At 38.8% G+C, this 21,721-nt stretch overlaps 1 protein-coding gene across 2 annotated transcripts in view; it reads right to left on the minus strand.

The window, feature by feature from the left end:
- The window catches only part of LOC128641275 (flavin-containing monooxygenase 5), a 111,184-nt gene that overhangs the window by 41,605 nt on the left and 47,858 nt on the right, over positions 1–21,721 (minus strand). For both annotated transcript variants that reach the window (XM_053693869.1, XM_053693868.1), the window contains exons 4-6: positions 18,433–18,595; positions 15,189–15,331; positions 14,607–14,806 (exon numbers count right to left, since the gene is read on the minus strand). In XM_053693869.1, the coding sequence (XP_053549844.1) occupies positions 14,607–14,806; positions 15,189–15,331; positions 18,433–18,595 (506 nt within the window). The remainder of the gene's footprint in view (positions 1–14,606; positions 14,807–15,188; positions 15,332–18,432; positions 18,596–21,721) is intronic.

Below are 21,721 nucleotides of genomic sequence, written 5' to 3' on the forward strand. Positions count from 1 at the left end.
AGAATGGGTAGAGGAATAAAAGTACTTTTGAAAGGTTGACATATGTTTGGGGTTTTCCCCCCATTTTCCCCAACCAAGAGCACCACTTCAAATCTGGTGTACAAATGTTCCCATCTGTCAGCTGTACTTATGGATTTTGAAAATGCTGTACTTTATATGGTCTTGTGGAACCAAAAGCTGTGACACTAGATCTCATACGATTAAATTTTTTAAATGCAGGATTTAGGCTTGTTTGTATGTATTTCAAAAGTAAGTCAGCTGTAGTGTAAACTGAACAGTGTTAAGTTAACCTGTCTCATTTCAAACACTGAGAAAGCTTAGCCTGAGAGTATAACATTTTATGCAGATGTAAAAATATTAGATAAAATGTCTCCTGGCATCTGGAAAGTCCTTACATAAAGGGGCAGTAAACTCGAATGTAATTATATATATATATATATATATATATATATATATATATAAATATATATATATATATATAAATAAAAAAAAATCATATCTGCCAAAAGGGCACCTACCATTTGTGTATTGAGGAGAAAATAATTTCTACAGCATTGTCAAATAATAATAAATACACTGTCACGGTGACTCATTGCTATGGTCATTGCAATAGACGCAGGCGGTGCTTCAGAGCGTGTGGCTCTCTCTTTATCCTAGATGCTGCTCCTCTGTACACCTGTGTGCAAAACAAACTGGGAACAAGTCAGGGTTCAGGGACTTATGTAATCACTTATGTAATCAATCCACTTTTCCTAGCTTTGCTTAGGCCTAGGGTGATTACATAAGTCCCTGAACCCTGACTTGCTCCCAGATTGTTTCATTAAGAGCTTGCATTTGTGTGCATGGCTGCATTTGTGTGGCTGTATTAGGGACCCAGGTTTTTGGAAGAGACCTTGACGTGGTACCTGGGCTTGTCCCATTTGGCCAAATGCAGTAACTGACTCTTCCAGTTTTGCTTTTAATCCTAGCTGGGGGCTTGTGAGTGAATGCTGGACTTTTTCTGTGTGCTGTATTGTTTGTTTTGTAATTTTCCCTATGACCTGCACCTTGGCAGGCCCGGGGTTAACTGCCTGTGACTCTGGAAATAGTGTAGCTTTAAGTTAGTGCAATAGCAACCAAAGCTGAGCCTGTTTAGGAGTCATGGGATGTGTACCCAGTCTGGTCTGAGAGTGTTGTCCACTTTTTCTTGTTTTGATTATGCCTATGGTGATTACATAAGGCCCTGAACCCTGACTTGTTACCAGTTTGTTTAATTAAGAGCTTGCATTTGTGTGCGTGGCTGCATTTGTGTGGTGGTATTAGGGACCCAGGTTTTTGGAAGAGACCTTGACGTGGTACCTGGGCTTGTCACATTTGGCCAAATGTGGTAACTGACTCTTCCAGTTTTGCTTTTAATCTTAGCTGAGAGCTTGTGAATATCGAGACCACGTTAAAGTATTCTCCCATAGACTTCAATGGAGCAAGGAAAGTACAAAGAAACACCCATACTCGCGCCCAATGGCATTTTCACAAGTGCTCTAACCCAACATGAATATATGAATATTTCACATTCCAATGTTGTTCATATAGCACAATATATACAGTATATCATAAAAGTGAGTACACCCCTCACATTTGTGTAAATATTTTATTATATATTTTCATGTGTCAACACTGAAGAAATTACACTTTGCTCAAATGTAAAGTAGTGAGTGTACAGCCTGTATAACAGTGTACATTTGCTGCCCCCTCAATATAACTCAACACACAGCCATTAATGTCTAAACCATTGGCAACATAAGTGAGTTCACCCCTAAGTGGAAATGTCCAAATTGGGCCCAATTAGCCATTTTCCCTCCACGGTGTCATGTGACTTGTTAGTGTTATAAGGTCTCAAGTGTGAATGGGGAGCAGGTGTGTTAAATTTGGTGTTATCCCTCTCACACTCTCTCATACTGGTCACTGGAAATTCAACATGGCACCTCATGGAAAAGAACTCTCTGAGGATCTGAAAAAAAGAATTGTTGCTCTACATAAAGATGGCCTAGGCTATAAGAAGATTGCCAAGAAACTCAAACTGAGCTGCAGCACGGTGGGCAAGACCATACAGCGGTTTTACAGGACAGGTTCCACTCAGAACAGGCTTAGCCATGGTCGACCAAAGAAGTTGAGTGCACATGCTCAGCATCATATCCAGAGGTTGTCTTTGGGAAATATACGTATGAGTGCTGCCAGCATTGCTGCACTGGTTGAAGGGGTGGGGGGGTCAGCCTGTCAGTGCTCAGACCATACGCTGCACACTGCATCATATTGGTCTGCATGGCTGTCGCCCCAGAAGGAAGCCTCTTCTAAAGATGATGCACAAGAAAGCCCGCAAACAGTTTGCTGAAGACAAGCAGACTAAGGACATGGATTACTGGAACCATGTCCTGTGGTCCGAGGAGACCAAGATAAACGTTTTTGGTTCAGATGGTGTCAAGCGTGTGTGGTGGCAACCAGGTGAGAAGTTCAAAGACAAGTGTGTCTTGCCTACAGTCAAGAATGGTGGTGGGAGTGTCATGGTCCGGGCCTGCATGAGTGCTGCCAGCACTGGGGAGCTACAGTTTATTAAGGGAACCATGAATGCCAACATGTACTGTGACATACTGAAGCAGAGCATGATCCCCTCCCTTCAGAGACTGGGCCACAGGGTAGTATTCCAACATGATAACAACCCCAAACACACCTCCAAGATGACCACTGCCTTGCTAAAGAAGCTGAAGGTAAAGGTGATGGACTGGCCAAGCATGTCTTCAGCCCTAAATCCTATTGAGCATCTGTGGGGCATCCTCAAACGGAAGGTGGGGGAATGCAAGATCTCTAACATCCACTAGCTCTGTGATGTCGTCATGGAGGAGTGGAAGAGGACTCCAATGGCAACCTGTGAAGCTCTGGTGAACTCCATGCCCAAGAGGGTTAAGACAGTGCTGGAAAATAATGGTGGCCACACAAAATATTGACACTTTGGTCCCAATTAGGACATTTCCACTTAGGGGTGTACTCACTTTTGTTGCCAACGGTTTGGACATTAATGGCTGTGTGTTAAGTTATTTTGAGGGGACAGCAAATCTACACTGTTATACAGGCTTTACACTCACTACTTTGCATTGTAGCAAAGTGTCATTTCTTCAGTGTTGTCACATGAAAAGATATAATAAAATATTTACAAAAATGTGAGGGGTGTACTTACTTTTGTGAGATACTGTATGTATGTATGTATGTATATATATAAGTGTGTAGTGCCAGAAAAGGGTTCATTGGTGGATACGTGAGCTGCAACCACAGCATTTTTGCAAGGCAATAAATCCACTGCAAGAACAAAATCTAATCAGTAATTAATAAAATAAAATCTAATGAAACAGGGATGTGTCTGATAGAGAGATGTTCACTTGGGCATCACAGGGATAGACTGCTTCAAGCTGCCTATTGGGAAATGAGGCGTGAAGAGACTTTTCCGGATTTACGACTGGCAAAGTATCTCTGCAGATCTCTTATGCAAGTTCAAAGCATAAACATTTTAAGGCTTGTTGTTCTTTCAGTGTATCTGCTGAGATACATTGCCAGTATGATTGCGTGCACAGGCTGAGCAACTCTAACAGACAATAAAAAAACTGTCTTCTTTAGCCTACTCTGGATTACTGCTGGGAACATGAATTCCAGCCTCACCAGACGTACAGAGCACTGAGCAGAGGAGACTAGGGAGCGTATGGGAGACAGGCAGCTCTTGGAACAATAATCAATTTGAGTTGTGATATTTGCCTTAATTTCCTGTAATTGAACAGGGATGTAGCTAATTGAGAGTTGCTCACTTGGGCATACCAGGGACAGATTACTTCAAACTTCCGTTGTCTACTTTGGCTGATGTACTTATCACCGCAAACATTTCAAGCACAGCTGCAATGAACTTGCTGAGTCATAGCGTGGAGCATAGACCTTGCAAAGCTGTAGTTAGCTCCGGACTCACTGCAGCTTTGCGAGGTCTATGCTCCACGCTATCACTAAGGAAGTGAATGGCAGCTGTGCTTGAAATGCTTGGTGATAAGTACAGTGATCAGCCCAAGACAACGGAGTTTGAAGCAATCTGTCCCTGGGATACCCAAGTGAGCAGCTCTCAATCAGACACATCCCTGTTTCATTACAGAGAAAAGAGAGAGAAGAGAGTTACACCTGTTGCTGAGGTAGTCAATCGGGCTATCAGTTAATTTACATACCTCCACATCGAAGCTTCATTTCAAAGGCACACTGACTTCCTGCTTCGGTCCAACCAGGCTAACTACAAAGCAAAGCAGCTACAACATGCTACTCCCCACACCCCTGGCTCTCACTGTCTTTACAGAAGCCCTTGGCGCAGTAGTTACAGCCTGAGCGCGGGAAAATCAGGAACATGATTGACATAAAAAATAAGTTCAATAGTTAAAAATCAAAGTCGCCCGGCCAAGTGCCGGCCCCCAAAATTTGTCGTTCTAGGCACCGGCCTTGTTGGCCTATGCAATAATACGCCCCTGACTCATTGGCACTCTTCTCTACGATGTTCTCCATTTCAAGCCGCAGCAGGTTACCAACCACGTGTCTTTCCTCTTTCTGCTCAGTCCACAGGGGTCCCTGCTGCCGACCGACACATCACTAACTTCATTACTCATTGGCAACGTATTCGCTCTCAGTTACGTTCAGCTGTCTCCAGATACAAGAGGTTTGCTGATCATCATAGAGCTTCTGTTTGTGCCTTTTCAGTAGTTGAACGTGTTTGGGTCTCTACTCGACATATTCGTCTACGTTAACCCAGTCACAACTTAGGGCCCAGGTTTATCGGCCCTTACAAGGTCCTTAAAAGACTTTCTCCTTTTGCCTACAAAGTGGCCTTGCCCAGAACCCTGCATATACACCAAATCTTCCACATCTCACTACTCAAACCCTACATCAAGAACAGATATACTCGACTCAGACCTCCTCCGCTCTTAATTCATGGTGAACCTGACTACGAGTTTGCTAATATCTTGGATTCCAGATACGGGTGCAGGCAACTGCAGTACCTCGTGCATTGGAAGGGTTACTCTGTGGCAGATCGTTCCTGAATTCCTGCCCGTGATGTGCATGCTCCTTCTTTAGTCTCCAGATTTTGTGCTACTCATCCCTCCAAGCCGACTTTGGTTCCCAAAGGTAACCCCTAGGAAGGGGGCTATGTCATGCTGCCACGCTGCTACTTGTTATGACTGTTGCCATAGATGCGGCAGTGGTGACTCATTGCTATGGCCGTTGCCATAGACACAGGCGGAGCTTCAGAGGGTGTGGCGATGGCGTCATCGCCACACGCTGCCTCTCTATCCTGGATGCCGCTCCTCTCTACACCTGTGTGTCTCCCTTAGCGTGAATCCGCGCCTATGTAGGTACCTGCAGTGCTTACATGCACTGCCCAAGTATAGGTGTTACTTAGTGTGCTCCTGGGTGTTATTGTTACTGTTTGCTGGACTGTTATATTGTTGCTGACCTCTGCTTGTCTGACCACTCAGCCTGTTAACCCCTAAACCGCTGGACTGATATACTGCTGCTGAACTCTGTTTGTCTGACCATTCTATTGGTTTACCCCTGAACTGTTATACTGTTGGATTTCCCTTTCTTGCGGATTCTTGCCGGTTCCTGGTCCTTCTATTGCTTTACCCTGAACTGCTATACTGACGAATTTCCTTCCTATTGTCGCTAAGGACTGCCCTGCCTACTGTGAGTACTGCTTACCTCATTTTGCAAACTTTCTCTGCTCTGGGATATTTCCTATCACTCCACTTGACGCCGGGATAAGAAGACTACTGGCCAAGTTTGGTTTGATAGAGGAATATACCACAAGCATTACATACACTGCTGCATATTGCTAAAATGTTTTTATGGACCCCTGGCCCCACCATACAACAGCTACCACACTGAAGTTACTATCTGAAATTGCACAAATAAATACAAAATATTTACCTACTCTGCAAATAAAAGTGATCTGCCGTCTGACTCAGGCACACACTGTACAAATTTAAGTGCCAAGTCTGTCTCACACTGTGCATAGTGGTTTAGTGCACACTCAGAAATCCTCTCAGATGCTAATGCTTTACTCCTTGTAATTACATTTCCCATGCTTAATAGCACTCTGCTGTAGCGCCCTCTGGTGGCTGCCAAAATGTAAATATTTTTTTTTTAAATAATAGTTGTGCTTGCCTAATTGGGCCCCCTGGGTCACCCTATTCAACCCCTGATGGTGGCCCTGAAAGCAAATACCCTAATGGAAGTTGTTTTTATTGTTTTAAAATTAATTGCTGCTACTTAATATTATTATTGTTATTATTGTTTAATTATACTGATTGTGTTTTTTGTTTTTTTTATTAAACTTTTTTATTGAGAAAATAAGAAGTCAACATACATAGGTATCAATAATATCCACGTAAGGGTGAAAATCATGCATAAATGGTTACATGTGGGGTATATTCAGAAGTGAGCATATTAAACAGAATAAAACAGGTATGAGAGAAGATAATGATTATCAAGCATATATAATGAACAGCGAATAATAGCAAAATTGTGACTGCTGGTCTTCAGAAATACACTATTTAAAAAAATTACAGTAGCTCTTATTCTATTGGCTATTCAAATCAGCCAATAGAATTAAAGTAGCTTGCATCCGATTGGCTGATTTGAATTTGAAGGCTCAAATCAGCCAATAGGAATTCAAGGGACGCCATTTTTAATCGCGTACCTTGAATTCCTATTCAGTGTATGGCGTCGATCGTATGAAGAGGATCCTCCACGCTCCGGCTCCGGTCTTCAGTTCCAGCCCAGCGTCGCCGATCTTCAGTTCCAGCATCGCCGGTCTTCAGTTCCAGATGGACGGTCTTCAGCTCTGCGGTCATCGGTCTTCAACTCATCCGCTCCGCGCCGGCTGGATCCTGGAAGAAGAAGAGGTCGCCGCCTGGAAGAAGACTTCATTGCCTGGAACAGGACCTTCTCCGCCGGTCTTCAGGACAGGTAAGGAGCACTTGGGGGTTAGACTTAGGTTTTTTTAAGGGGGGATTGGGTGGGTTAGAGTAGGGGTATGTGGGTGGTGGGTTGTAATGGGGGGGTTGTTGTTTTTTTACAGGTAAAAGAGCTGATTACTTTGGGGAAATGCCCCACAAAAGGCCCTTTTAAGGGCTGGTAATAGAGCGGATTACTTTTGTAATTTAGATTAGGGTAGGGAAATTTTTTTATTTTGGGGGGCTTTGTTATTTTATTAGGGGGCTTAGAATAGGTGTAATTAGCTTAAAATTCTTGTAATCTTTTTTTATTTTTTGTAATTTAGTGTTTGTTTTTTTTGTAATTTAGTTTAGTGTATTTAATTGTATTTTAGTTTAGATATTTGTAGTTTATTTAATTAATTTATTGATAGTGTGGGTGTATTTGTAACTTAGGTTAGGATTTATTTTACAGGTAAATTGGTAATTATTTTAACTAGGTAGCTATTAAATAGTTATTAACTATTTAATAGGTATTGTACCTAGTTAAAATAAATACCAAGTTACCTGTAAAATAAATATAAACCCTAAAATAGCTACAATGTAATTATTAATTATATTGTAGCTATCTTAGGGTTTATTTTATAGGTAAGTATTTAGTTTTAAATAGGAATAATTTAGTTAATATTATTAATATTATTTAGATTTATTTTAATAATAATTAAGTTAGGGGTGTTAGAGTTAGATAGGGTTAATATATATGATATAATAACTATATTAACCCTAATATAATTAGGGTTAATATAGTTAATATAGGTGGCGGCAGTTTAGGGGGGTCAGATTAGGGGTTAATATATTTAATATAGGTGGCGGCGGTGTAGGGGGATTAGATTAGGGGGTAATACATTTAATATAGGTGGCAGCGGTGTAGGGGGATTAGATTACAGGTAAAAGAGCTGATTACTTTGTGACAATGCCCCGCAAAAAGCCCTTTTAAGGGCTGGTAATAGAGCTGGTTACTTTGGGGCAATGCCCCGCAAAAGGCCCTTTTAAGGGCTGGTAATAGAGCTGGTTACTTTGTTAATACATTTAATATAGGTGGCGGGGGTGTAGGGGGATTAGATTAGGGGTTAATACATTTTATATAGTTGGCGGTGGTATAGGGGGATTAGATTAGGGGTTAATACATTTAAAATAGGTGGCGGCGGTGTAGGGGGATTAGATTAGGGGTTAATACATTTATTATAGGTGGCGGCGGTCTAGGGGGATTAGATTAGGGGGTAATATAGTTAAAATAGGTGGTGGAGGGGTAGGGGGCTCACATTAGGGGGTAATAATTTTAATATAGATGGCGGCGGTGTAGGGGGATTACATTAGGGGTTAATAATTTTAATGTAGGTGGCGACGGTGTAGGGGGATCACATTAGGGGGTTAGACATTTAATGTAGGTGGCGGCGGGGTCTGGGAGCGGCGGTTTAGGGGTTAAACACTTTATTAGGGATTGCGGCGGGGGATCGCGGTTGACAGATAGATAGACATTGCGCATGCGTTAGGTGTTAGGTTTTATTTTGCAGGTAGTTTAGGGAGTTACGGGGCTCCAATACTCAGAGTAAGGCCTACTACGCCTGCAATTTGTGGCAAGGTGAAAATGGAGTAAGATTTCTCCATTTTCGCCACGTAAGTCCTTACGCTGTATATTGGATACCAAACTGCAATGGTTTGGTATACCTGTCTATGGGCCAAAAAACTACGGCCAAAGGCAGAAATATACAAGCGTAACTGCTATGTTACGACGTATATGTAATACCAAACCAGTGCAAAATTTGGCATCGCCGGCTTTTGCGGGCGACGATTTATATCGGATTGCGGCCCTAGGTGCTAGGATAAAATCAGGTTATGGGGTATCTGTACAGCTGAAGGACTAGAGGGGGTCAGTGAGTTGTGTCCCTAACCCTACATCTCCAAGCAGTAATACCACTGTAGGGGCGACTAAAGATATGGAGAGTATAGGATTCAGTCATCTATGGTCTAACAAATTACCCATATCAGTGTGACCGCCATCTGTGAGCTAGTCTAAGTTCATGTAGATGAATGTAGGCCTAGGTTATCCCACAGAGTGTGTGAGGAAACAAGACCTTATCTAATAAGGACAAGCTATAACAATTTTAACATAGATGAGGGTTACAAACTTTTCCTGTGAAGAAAAAAACTAAACAAAAATACAACATAATCACAACTATGATAACATTTTAAATTAGCAGTTGTACTGTTCAGAGTACATTACCAAATGTCCATAGGTCGGTCGGCATCCTTCCAGAATTATGGGACGACTAGGCATCTCTGCTTATGTAAATAGGTAGCAGAATATTGTGGGAAGAGAAAGGAGAGGAGAGAAAAAAAGAAAAAAAGAGAAAATGTGTTATCTCAGGAATGTAATTTACAGAGTAATTCTTCCATCTCTGAAAGTTACGGGTCTTTAGAGGACGATGGGATGTCTTTCCTTTTGGCTTGGTAGCTGAATGTTTGTGATAAAGGGTGCCATGCTGGCGCTGCAGCATTGAGTTTCTCAGTTTTTTCGGTAATAGGGTTAGATTGGTTTGGAGGAGGAAGTAATTTCAAAGACTGCAACAGTTTAGTTCCCTGATCTGGTGTGGTAATGGAGTAGGAGGCGTCCTCAATTTGAAAAAGGAGCTTGACCGGAAATCCCCATATATATTTAACATTATTGTTGCGGGGGCATAGGGTGACTTGCTGAAAGGAGCGCCTCCTAGACAGGGTATGAGAGGACAGGGCTGGAAAGATCTGTATGGTCTGGAAAGGGTCTTTTAAGTTTTTGTTCTGGAATGATGCTCTAAGTATCCTTTCTTTAAATGTATAATAGTGAAGTGGGATGATGAAATCTCTGGGTGCTCCTGAAGGTGAGTTCCTCGGCCTGAAAGCTCGATGAGCTCTATCCATAAGGGCCTCTTGGTCTTGTATGGGTCCTAGGAGCTCTCTGAATAAATCAAGCAGATATTTAGTGAGATCAGGAGTACCAACATCTTCTGGAATGCTTCTTAGGTGGGTAAACAAGAACTTCCAAGCCTTTATCCTGTAGATAAATGAGCAGGCATCTGCGGTGAATAGCAGGTGGAGAAGATAGATCTGGCACCCCCCTATGTGGTGGGCTTAGGACATCATAATGTCAGGGTGGGTAGGACTTAAAAAGATCCAGAGTTCTTATCGACCTAGAGGTAAACCTGTTGAAGGGTCACATAATCTGTAGGTAGGCTGTCCCTATCAAGGGGAAGTAGCTCTATTCCGAGCAAATAGGGGAAAAGGAGTGTAGGGTATGACCCGCAGGCAATAAGGGCCGACGGGAAAGGGGGGAGAAAAAACAGAAAGCTGCTATGTGTGGTTACCCTGTTTCAGCTGGCTATGGAGCCAGAGGTTAGAGAGAGAGAGTCCTTGAGCTAGCCTCCTGGAACTACAGGTATGTAAGAAAGATCAGGCTGGTATATACAAGGGGTTCACAAGTCTGGGTGTATTACCAGTGATGGTTTACCATAATGAGCAAGGTTGGTACTGAGGGTTTTTGTAGGAGTCTGGGTTGCAGGTGCAGGATATTGTTAGAAGGAGTAAGTTAGTGGTAGTATTAACGAGTTCTAAGAGGAGAGCAGTTAGGTTTACTATTTTTCTCCCCTTGTTCTTTTCTGATTTTACTAGGTGTTTAAGTCTGCATTTCTAAATGTGTGCCCCAAAGCTATATAGCAGTGCAGGTGGATTAAATGTACAACCTGGGTTGTTGGGGACTCTGTGTTGTCGACAGGTTATGAAGAGACCCAAGAGGAATTAAGGTGTTGGCAGGGAACTGTTAGGCTTTCATAAACGTGGCCCAGAGAGTTACGGTATCTAAAAGGTGCCCACGTGGGGCTAATGAGGGCAGAGAGATGCCGAGCAGGATTCAGAGTAGGCCTATGCTGGTTAAAGTAAGCACCTTGATGGGGTGCGTGACTGCAGGGGCCATGTAACGCTGTCCGATGACAGTCTCACAGTACCTTAGTGAGGGCAAGAGGTGTGCAGTTCCACTTTACACGGCCGTCCACAGTTGAGCCTCCCACTGTTCCGACGGATAGAAAGCCTCCAGAGTCAAGACCGATGAGGTAACGGTCGGTTAGGAGCCGGCCAAAAGATTGCAGCTGAGAGTTGGAGGGTTGCGACTGAGTCTCCTTTCAGTGTATGGGGATCGTAGGGGTGAGTAGGCTAGTCCGCCGTCTATCCGCTGTTAGTGTGTTCCCACGAGAAGTTCCACTAGTCACCACAGCGTCTCCCCAACCTCCGCTTAGCTGACTGTCCGAAATCTAGCTCCAGTTGAGAGAGTTCTTGCAAGGAGCAGGTAATGGGTCAGAGATGGTGCATAGAGAAGGCAATCAGGTAGGGAAAAGTTAAGTCTGAAGAATGGCGCCAAAAGGATCCGGAAAGATACTGGTAGTTGTTTCCTGTCATTGCTGAGAGATATATCAAGAAGATAGTTCTTCTTATCTCCACTATGCCGGGTTTTCTTTTTTTCTCCCTGCCAGGGTAGTGACAGTAGGATTAGGGATGTAGAGTCAAATAATACAGGGGTTAATAACCCCAAAGAAAATATTAAAAAAGGCACTTGGTCTGCAGAGCTATCTAAAAGTGCGGCCACCTTGTATCTTGGCAAGCTCCGCCCCCCCCAATTGTGTATTTTTAATTTACCCAAATAAAGCAAAACACCTTTATATATATATATATATATATATGTTGTATTTGCTCTTATTTCTTCCAATGTGTTAAAAAGCAATTGCAAAATTATCTGCAATACATAAAGCAGCCTTGTGTCTGAAAAACAGTTCAAAGCACGTGCACACTCCTGAGCGTACTTCAGTATTCTCTCACGGAAAGAAGCACATCTTCAACAAAGAGATCAAGAGATAGAGGTAAATCTAATCAGGGAAATAAATTGGAACGTGTTTTCTTTTTTAAAGTGATAAAAAAACCATGAGATTTGTATAGAAAAATATTGAGTTATTCATAATAAAACAACTTTAAAATATACTGTCCTTATTAATTTTATCATCTTTTCATGTAATATAGTTCTGAAAATTGTAGATTTTCTAATTCTCAGAACTTAAAATGCACCTGCTGATTTCTCAAGACTAACTGCTAAATATCTTTTCCTAAATGGCTTTATCAGATAACAACTGCAAAACAAATCACTTTATACTCATTTTATGACCGTAGCCTTGTTGTTTGCAGACCAAAGCCTGGATAGGCTCCTCCAAAAAAGGCAAATGGTGGGTGAAGTTTGGCTATTTAAAAACAACAACATTTGCAGCAAACATGTTTTAAAGGGACATTAAACTGTTTTGCACAGCTACAAAAGAAAAGTAAATATTCATTGTGTTATTTCATTTCATATTGTTCCTGCAGCTTTTATCAAATCAGTTCTCCTGTTTTAATAGCTTAAAGGGTCAGATACTAAAACTCTGCCTCTTTGTACTGAGGCGGCCATCTTAAATCTCAGGTATTCTCACAGCCTGTAACAGAAGCAGTGCACACTCACTAGTAATGTTTTACAGCTGTATTATGTGCTTCACCAGTTTTATATTTTTTACAAAGTTTTACAGTTACACAAAATATTAAAGCACCTAGCAATAATAAATAGCAATGCAGCCACTGCCGAAATGTACAGCTCCTGCCTTGTATCATGCACCCTAACCTGAAGCACATTATACAGCTGTAAAAACATAGGCAATATTACTGATCTGCGAGTGCACTGCTTCTGTCACAGGCTGTGAGAATAACTGAGCTCCAAGATGGCCGCCTCAGTACAAGGAGGCGGAGCTTCAGTATCTGGCATCTTTAAGTTATTAAAACAGGACAACTGATTTGATAAGAACTGCAGGAACAGGATGAAACGTAATAACAGTGAGTAGTGATTGTTTTTTTGTAGCTGTGCAGTAATGAGTAGTAATCATTCTAGGGATGTTGTGCCCAACAGTTTAATGTCGTTTTAAAAATGTTTAGACTGATATGCTATAGCAGTACAACATAATATTGTAATTACAAGGTGTTTACTGTCCCTTTAAACTTTACACTCTATCTGAATCATGAATGTTTCATTTTTTTCTTCCATGTTTTAGAAGTCGCTTCCCTTGACCTGTTCTCTAGTGAGCAAACTAACAAAAAGTGCCAAATTCCAGAGTCTATTCACAGTTGACACTTCGTTTATTCTATGAGTTTTTTTACATATGTTAAAACCTCAGCACATCTTTATTTTTTATACTATTAAAGGGACATAATACTCATATGCTAAATCACTTGAAACTGATGCAGTATAACTGTAAAAAGCTGACAGGAAAATATCACCTGAGCATCTCTATGTAAAAAAGGAAGATATTTTACCTCACAATTTCCTCAGCTCAGCAGAGTAAGTTCTGTGTAAAAAGTTATACTCAGCTGCTCCCAGCTGCGGGTAAAAAAAATAAAAAAAAATGTAGAAATGAACAGCAGCCAATCAGCATCAGCAGTGCTGAGGTCATGAACTCTTACTGTGATCTCATGAGATTTGACTTAACTCTCATGAGATTTCATAGTAAGCTTCCTTTACCTGATTGGTGAAATAATATGAGAGTGCACGATGCTAGTCCCTTCAGATGTCCCAGGACAAACACACTAAAATGCTGCTTAGAAATCCTTTACAATGGGAGGTGGCTACTGAGGAACTTTTGAGGTAAAATATCTTTCTTTTTTACATAGAGATGTTCAGGTGATATTTTCTAATCAGCTTTTTACAGCTATGCTGCATCATTTTCAAGTGTTTAAACATTTGGGTATTATGGCCCTTTAATCTAAACAGCACCTTAACGATCCAATGTAATCTCATCTATATTTTATAAATGACGAACTAACAGAGAAAATTCGGGTTGTGTAGGAGATATATATACACAGCATCAGTGTATAAACACACCCAAACACACATGATATTGCACCATGCATACTGGTGTATGCAGTGTAATGTTATGGTTATATTTGATGTAGCGTTGTACCATGCATACTGGTGTATGCAGTGTAATGTTATGGTTATATTTGATGTAGCGTTGTACCATGCATACTGGTGTATGCAGTGTAATGTTATGGCTATATTTGATGTAGTATTGTACCATGCATACTGGTGTATGCAGTGTAATGTTATGGCTATATTTAATGTAGTATTGTACCATGCAAACTGGTGTATGCAGTCTAATGTTATGGCTATATTTGATGTAGTATTGTACCATGCAAACTGGTGTATGCAGTCTAATGTTATGGCTATATTTGATGTAGTGTTGTACCATGCATACTGGTGTATGCAGTCTAATGTTATGGCTATATTTGATGTAGTGTTGTACCATGCATACTGGTGTTCGCAGTCTAATGTTATGGCTATATTTGATGTAGTGTTGTACCATGCATACTGGTGTTCGCAGTCTAATGTTATGGCTATATTTGATGTAATTCAGCAATAATCAGGACATACTAGTGATGGGCTTATGTATTAAACAAGTATTGTGCCATGATTGGAAGTTCATGTTGATTGTGTTACTGATTGCTACTTATAGTGCCATTAGGTCTCACCTGTGCGGTGGCAACAGACCATAATTACTGTGGTTAAATCTTTTGTTTAGCAAGCTTTCTAAATAACTGTTGACCACGGAGAGAGGCAGGAGTTTCTGGATGAGAAATAAAAAGCGAGTAATCTTCGTAATGTCTACTGGCAATCCATTTTCAGCGACACGATTCAAAACCCATGCACCGCGTCTAGTGCTAAGGAAAACCTACAACACAAAAAAATGGTCAGGGCGTGTGCGATATAATTGAGTAATCATCTGCCGCACCACAACCCTTCACTGCTTCTACATTTGCATTTAACTTACATGTTCCCACTTTAAAGGGACAGTGTACTGTGATCTAATTTGTTCCAAATTATTAATTTTACCCGCTGAACTGTATTACATTGTTTACAGAATGCTATTTTACCTTGATTTTGTTATTTGAAATAGTTGATTTTGTCTGTTGTTTTTCCACCTAGTACTGGTTATAAAAATGCTTAACAGAGAGGTACTAAAATGTTCATTATCCATTGTGTACATTAAGATAAGATAAAAAAGATTTTGTGGGAACATTCCCTTTATACAAAACATGCACTTGATCCCATACCTGTCGCGCCGTCCTGCTCAGCTCCACAGCAATATCGCCACCAGAATTCCCAATCCCTATCACAAGGACTCTTTTTCCTTGATATTCATAAGGCGCCTTATATTCTCGACTGTGAAAGTAATGGCCCTTATATTTCTCTATTCCTAAAAAAGATATTTTATAAATAACATTTCATTTAAAATATCTTATTTTGTTCATTAAAAATGATGACTATAGAAAACAAAAACTATTTATTGGATTTTTTAACTGCCTAATGCAGAGATATTACACACAGAAATTGTATACCATATGGTTAACATTCTTTGTAAATTCTACCTTTTCATTAAAGTTTCACACAGACTTAGGGAGATTAACTCATTTAATAAAAATGTCAATATGTAATTAATTAAAATTAAACTACATTGAAATATTCATTCCTTATATATTTTGCTTGCTTTTGGTGTAAAATAAACATTTTGGATGCAAATTATATTACAAAACGGTGCAAATTTTCCTGAACCAGCTACATACTGCACAGGGATTGCTTAAGAACAATGCACAAATCCATGTACAGTTAGTTTGAATTGTATATAAGCAATGGAGTTAATATATGTAATTAGTTCAGGCAATTTGCAGCATATTTAGGCTGCAAAATTTAACTTCCAGATTTTCTAAGGCGTATGGGACAATTGCATTTTTTATTAATATTTTTTACAGCAAAATCAAGCAAAATACATAAAAAATGTATATAGTAATATTGTTTATTTTTCATGAATTAATTAATTTATGGGGATTAAACAACATATTTAGCACCCATGTATTCATAAAACAGGAATTGATTGCAAAATAATTTTAATTGCCCCTAAACATATTAGCTGTTAGTTATTTCTGGTTAATGTGGTTGAAGTGATAGTACTTTGAAATGACTAGAGATGTGTAAGATCATTGGGACCTGATGAGTGTGTCCTTGGTAGTGACTATAATATGTATGTAAATAATATTAATTACATAGAGGTTTAAACAGTGTAAATACTTGTCAGGAGGAGTTTATCATAAGGTAACATAGTAGCTGAGGTTGAAAAAAGACCATCAAGTTCAATCTATACAAATCTTAATATATGTACAATAAAAGCTCCAGTTGAATGCAATTAAATAAAGGTGACCCATTTAACACACGCAATCATATCCCTAAATTCTGTTTCTAGCCAGAAATGTTTAATTTTAAATGTATCTAAGCCATAGATACATTTAAAATGAAACATTTCTGACTAGAAACAAAATCTAAGGTATTGGCACTTACTACCTCCTTATGTAATGAATTCCACAATTTGATTGCTCTTACAGTGAAAAAAACATTTACATTGCTGGAGATTAAATCTCCTTTCCTCCAACCTTAAATTGTGACCTCTTGTCATAAACAGTGTTCTTGGAATAAACCAAGCTTCTGGCATGTAATAAATATCCTTTTATCATTTTCAATTTCTTGTTGGATTCAAATTTCTTGTTGGATTCAGCCTGAATCTCTAAACCAGTTTCTTAGAACAAGTGAGACTGTAAGGTATCTCCTTGGAAGTTTGTACTCATAATACCAGAGAAGTTGAGAATGTAGTACAACCGATGGTATCTCTCTGAACAGAGCTTCAAATGATTTGGACAGTAAAAGCCAGGGGCTTTACAACAGAAACGATTCAGTACTATAACATCATATCTTCCCTGGAACTTCAAAGGATATATACAGTCTCTGGGGTATATTTATTAAAGTGCGGACGGACATGATACGATGTAGCGTATCATGTCCACCGCACATTGATAAATGCCGACAGCATACGCTGTCGCCATTTATCATTGCACCAGTAGTTCTTGTGAACTGCTGGTGCAATGCCGACCCCTGCAGATTCACCGCCAACCGGCCGCTAGCCGGGGGAATCAATCAACCCGATCGTATTTGATTGTGTTGATTTCTGTCCGCCGCCTCAGAGCAGGTTATGGAGCAGTGGTCTTTAGACATGGGGGCATCAAGCTCTGTATGGAGCTTGATAAATTGACCCCTTAGTCCTTATCACTGAGTCATAAAACAGCATTGTCCAGCATGAAAGGAAGCTAACAGCTTATGCCCTGGAATTCTGTTGAATGTCATTTCTTGGACAAGGATGACACCTACAGGTAGCTGGCTACTTTTTTGGGATTTATCAACTTGACATAAACTTAGGATTTGATTGGTTAAGGCAATCTTCAAGGTGTGGCTATATTGCTTTAAATATGCTGTGTAAAGAACAGGCAGAAGGAAGGACAAATAACGCCAAGGTAACTTCATCTTCCTTTGCATGCTCACACCCACAGGCATAGTGTAGATAGATCAGAAGAATAAAGCCTTGTATGGAAAAAACTGACAAGATTTTAGTCAGTGACCCTGTAATACAAAAAGGGCTTTTTCACACGTCATCTCTGTATATGGGCCATGAATATATTTATATAAAGTAATTGTCACCTCTCAAGCACCTTTTATTTTTAGAGAAAATAGACCCAGTTTGGCTAACCTCTCTTCCATTCCTCTTATTAGCATTGTGGCCCTTCCCTGAACTTTTTCTAAGTCTGTAATGTCTTTTTTTGAGATTGGTTCCAAGAACTGCACTCCATACTCAAGGTGAGGTCTTACCAGGGATTTATATAGTGGCGGAATTATGTTTTCCTCCCTTGTATAAATGCCTCTTTTAAAACATGGTAGTTTCTTATTGGCCTTAGAAACCGCTGCCCTGCATTGTGCGCCCATCTTTAGCTTGTTATCTATAAATATTCCCAAATCCCTTTCCTATTCTGTTTTGCTAAGTCTAGTCCCATTTAAATAATAGGCTGTCTGCTTATTTTTACTTCCAAAATGTAGAACCTTGCATTTTCCAGTATTAAATCTCATTTTCCATTTACCTGCCCATTCTTCTATTTTTTGTAGATCCCCTTGTAAAGCAAGTTCATCCTGCACTGACCTAATGACCTTACACAACTTTATATCATCTGCAAAAATAGAGATGTTGCTAATTATTCCTTGCTCCAAATCATTAATAAATATATTAAAAAGAACAGGTGCCCTTGAAAAGCCTTTTTCAGACATATATTCCTTATTTTAAAGCAAAACCATAGGGTTTGAACAAACCTGTAAAATATATTATGGAAAATAAGGCTTAATTTAACAAACGCCGACTATGATATAAGATAACTTTCATTTTTGCATAATCCAAAAGAAAATACAGTGAAATCACAAGACATTTACCAGGAAAAGATTCTAGAGGTAAGTTGGGGAATGTATGGTGACCACTGCAAATCAGCACAGCATTGAAGATACTTGTCTCTTGCTTTCCTTCCCGTTCCGTAGTGACAATCCATTGACCGGTGGTAGAGAAATCAGCACTCCTCTTGACAATGAGAACACTAGTCTAAAAATGTATAAAATATAGCAGCATATGAAAGACTTTCTATCAAAGAATATATATATATTAGATTGCAAAAATCACAAATGTATTTATTTAGAAAAGGTTTAGGGTTATTTAGACAGAAAATTCCTTTTTTTAAAACAGAAATGGGGATTTTTCAAATTCTTCCATTTATTAAAAAATGAAAGGTCAAGCTTTGCTGAGTCCTCAGAGAAAGCAATATTACCTAGAGAATTTAGAAACCTTGCTAGAATCTGTCTCTAATTATATATTTGTCACTGAGTACAGATAAAGGGATCTCACTTATTTACTCACTAATACACAAAATAAATTAAATACTATTAATACTAAATATTATATGTTAAACGGATTAAACGGATCAAAAGTTGCATTGCTATTAAAAAAATTAAGAGACACCTTTTTTTTTAATATCTCTCTGAAATTATACAAAATTTATTTATTAAAATAAAATAAAAAATCACACAATATATCACAGAATATAATTTTTGAGGACCCATTTAATAAAAAAAAGTCTATAACACTGATCTCTTTTTTGAAAGAATACAAACCCTATATGAATCTTAAACGAGAGTACTATATAAAAACAAAATCTCAATGTAATTTTTATAACATTGTTTATGCACCGTCTCAAGTCCAACTCTCAAGGGGATCTACCCATGCATATAATAATAACAACTATTACTATTCAGCTGCCGATTTGTTTAATTCCGAGAGCGAGCACTGAAAAAGCGCATTGAGTCCAACTGGAAGAAAGGCGCTATATAAATACTAGTTATTATTATTATAGTTATTATTTACGGTCAAATTACGAGTGAAGCTGAAACGTTTGCACACGAGCGATAAGGGGTTTATCACTCATTGGGCTTATCGTTCGAATTATGAGTAAACACGATAGCTTGAGCGTAATCACGATTTACGCTAGAATGATTCGCTAGAGTGATAACCGCATCATCAGAGCTTCGGTTAACTGTTGTGCAAAACTAAAAAGTGTCACAAAATACAAACACAAAAAAAATACATTACAAAGTACAGTTAGAATCATACTAAAAATATCTAATTAAAAATATATTTAAAAAAAATATTGCACTCAAAAGTTATAAGGTCTCAAAAATATGAGGTCTCAGTTGTTAGAAAAAAAGGCAGGCAAAGGGCTTTAACATAGAGATGCATACATATACTTGTCTAAAGATGGATATGTATGTGTGTGTATATATGTGTGTACATATGTATTTATATGTGTATATATGTATATACAGACATATATACAGACATATATACAGACGTGTATACAGACATATATACAGACGTGTATACAGACATATATACAGACATATATACAGACGTGTATACAGACATATATACAGACATATATACAGACGTGTATACAGACATGTATACAGACATATATACAGACATATATACAGACGTGTATACAGACATATATACAGACATATATACAGACATATATACAGACATATATACAGACATGTATACAGACATGTATACAGACATATATACAGACATGTATACAGACATGTATACAGACGTGTATACAGACATATATACAGACATGTATACAGACATGTATACAGACATGTATACAGACATGTATACAGACATATATACAGACATCTATACAGACGTGTATACAGACATATATACAGACATATATACAGACGTATATACAGACATATATACAGACATATATACAGACGTGTATACAGACGTGTATACAGACGTGTATACAGACATATATACAGACGTGTATACAGACGTGTATACAGACGTGTATACAGACATATATACAGACGTGTATACAGACGTGTATACAGACGTGTATACAGACATATATACAGACGTGTATACAGACGTGTATACAGACATGTATACAGACGTGTATACAGACATATATACAGACGTGTATACAGACATATATACAGACATATATACAGACATATATACAGACATGTATACAGACGTGTATACAGACATATATACAGACATATATACAGACGTGTATACAGACATATATACAGACATATATACAGACGTGTATACAGACATGTATACAGACATGTATACAGACATATATACAGACATATATACAGACATATATACAGACATGTATACAGACATATATACAGACATCTATACAGACGTGTATACAGACATATATACAGACATATATACAGACGTGTATACAGACATATATACAGACATATATACAGACATATATACAGACGTGTATACAGACGTGTATACAGACATATATACAGACGTGTATACAGACGTGTATACAGACATGTATACAGACGTGTATACAGACATATATACAGACGTGTATACAGACGTGTATACAGACGTGTATACAGACATATATACAGACGTGTATACAGACGTGTATACAGACATGTATACAGACATGTATACAGACGTGTATACAGACATATATACAGACGTGTATACAGACATATATACAGACATATATACAGACATATATACAGACATATATACAGACATATATACAGACGTGTATACAGACATATATACAGACGTGTATACAGACATATATACAGACATATATACAGACGTGTATACAGACATATATACAGACATATATACAGACGTGTATACAGACATATATACAGACATATATACAGACGTGTATACAGACATATATACAGACATATATACAGACGTGTATACAGACATGTATACAGACATATATACAGACATATATACAGACATATATACAGACATGTATACAGACATGTATACAGACATATATACAGACATCTATACAGACGTGTATACAGACATATATACAGACATATATACAGACGTGTATACAGACATATATACAGACATATATACAGACATATATACAGACGTGTATACAGACGTGTATACAGACATATATACAGACGTGTATACAGACGTGTATACAGACATGTATACAGACGTGTATACAGACATATATACAGACGTGTATACAGACGTGTATACAGACGTGTATACAGACATATATACAGACGTGTATACAGACGTGTATACAGACATGTATACAGACATGTATACAGACGTGTATACAGACATATATACAGACGT

The sequence above is a fragment of the Bombina bombina genome, chromosome 10 (assembly GCF_027579735.1).
Source record: "Bombina bombina isolate aBomBom1 chromosome 10, aBomBom1.pri, whole genome shotgun sequence".
Lineage (NCBI taxonomy): Eukaryota > Metazoa > Chordata > Amphibia > Anura > Bombinatoridae > Bombina > Bombina bombina.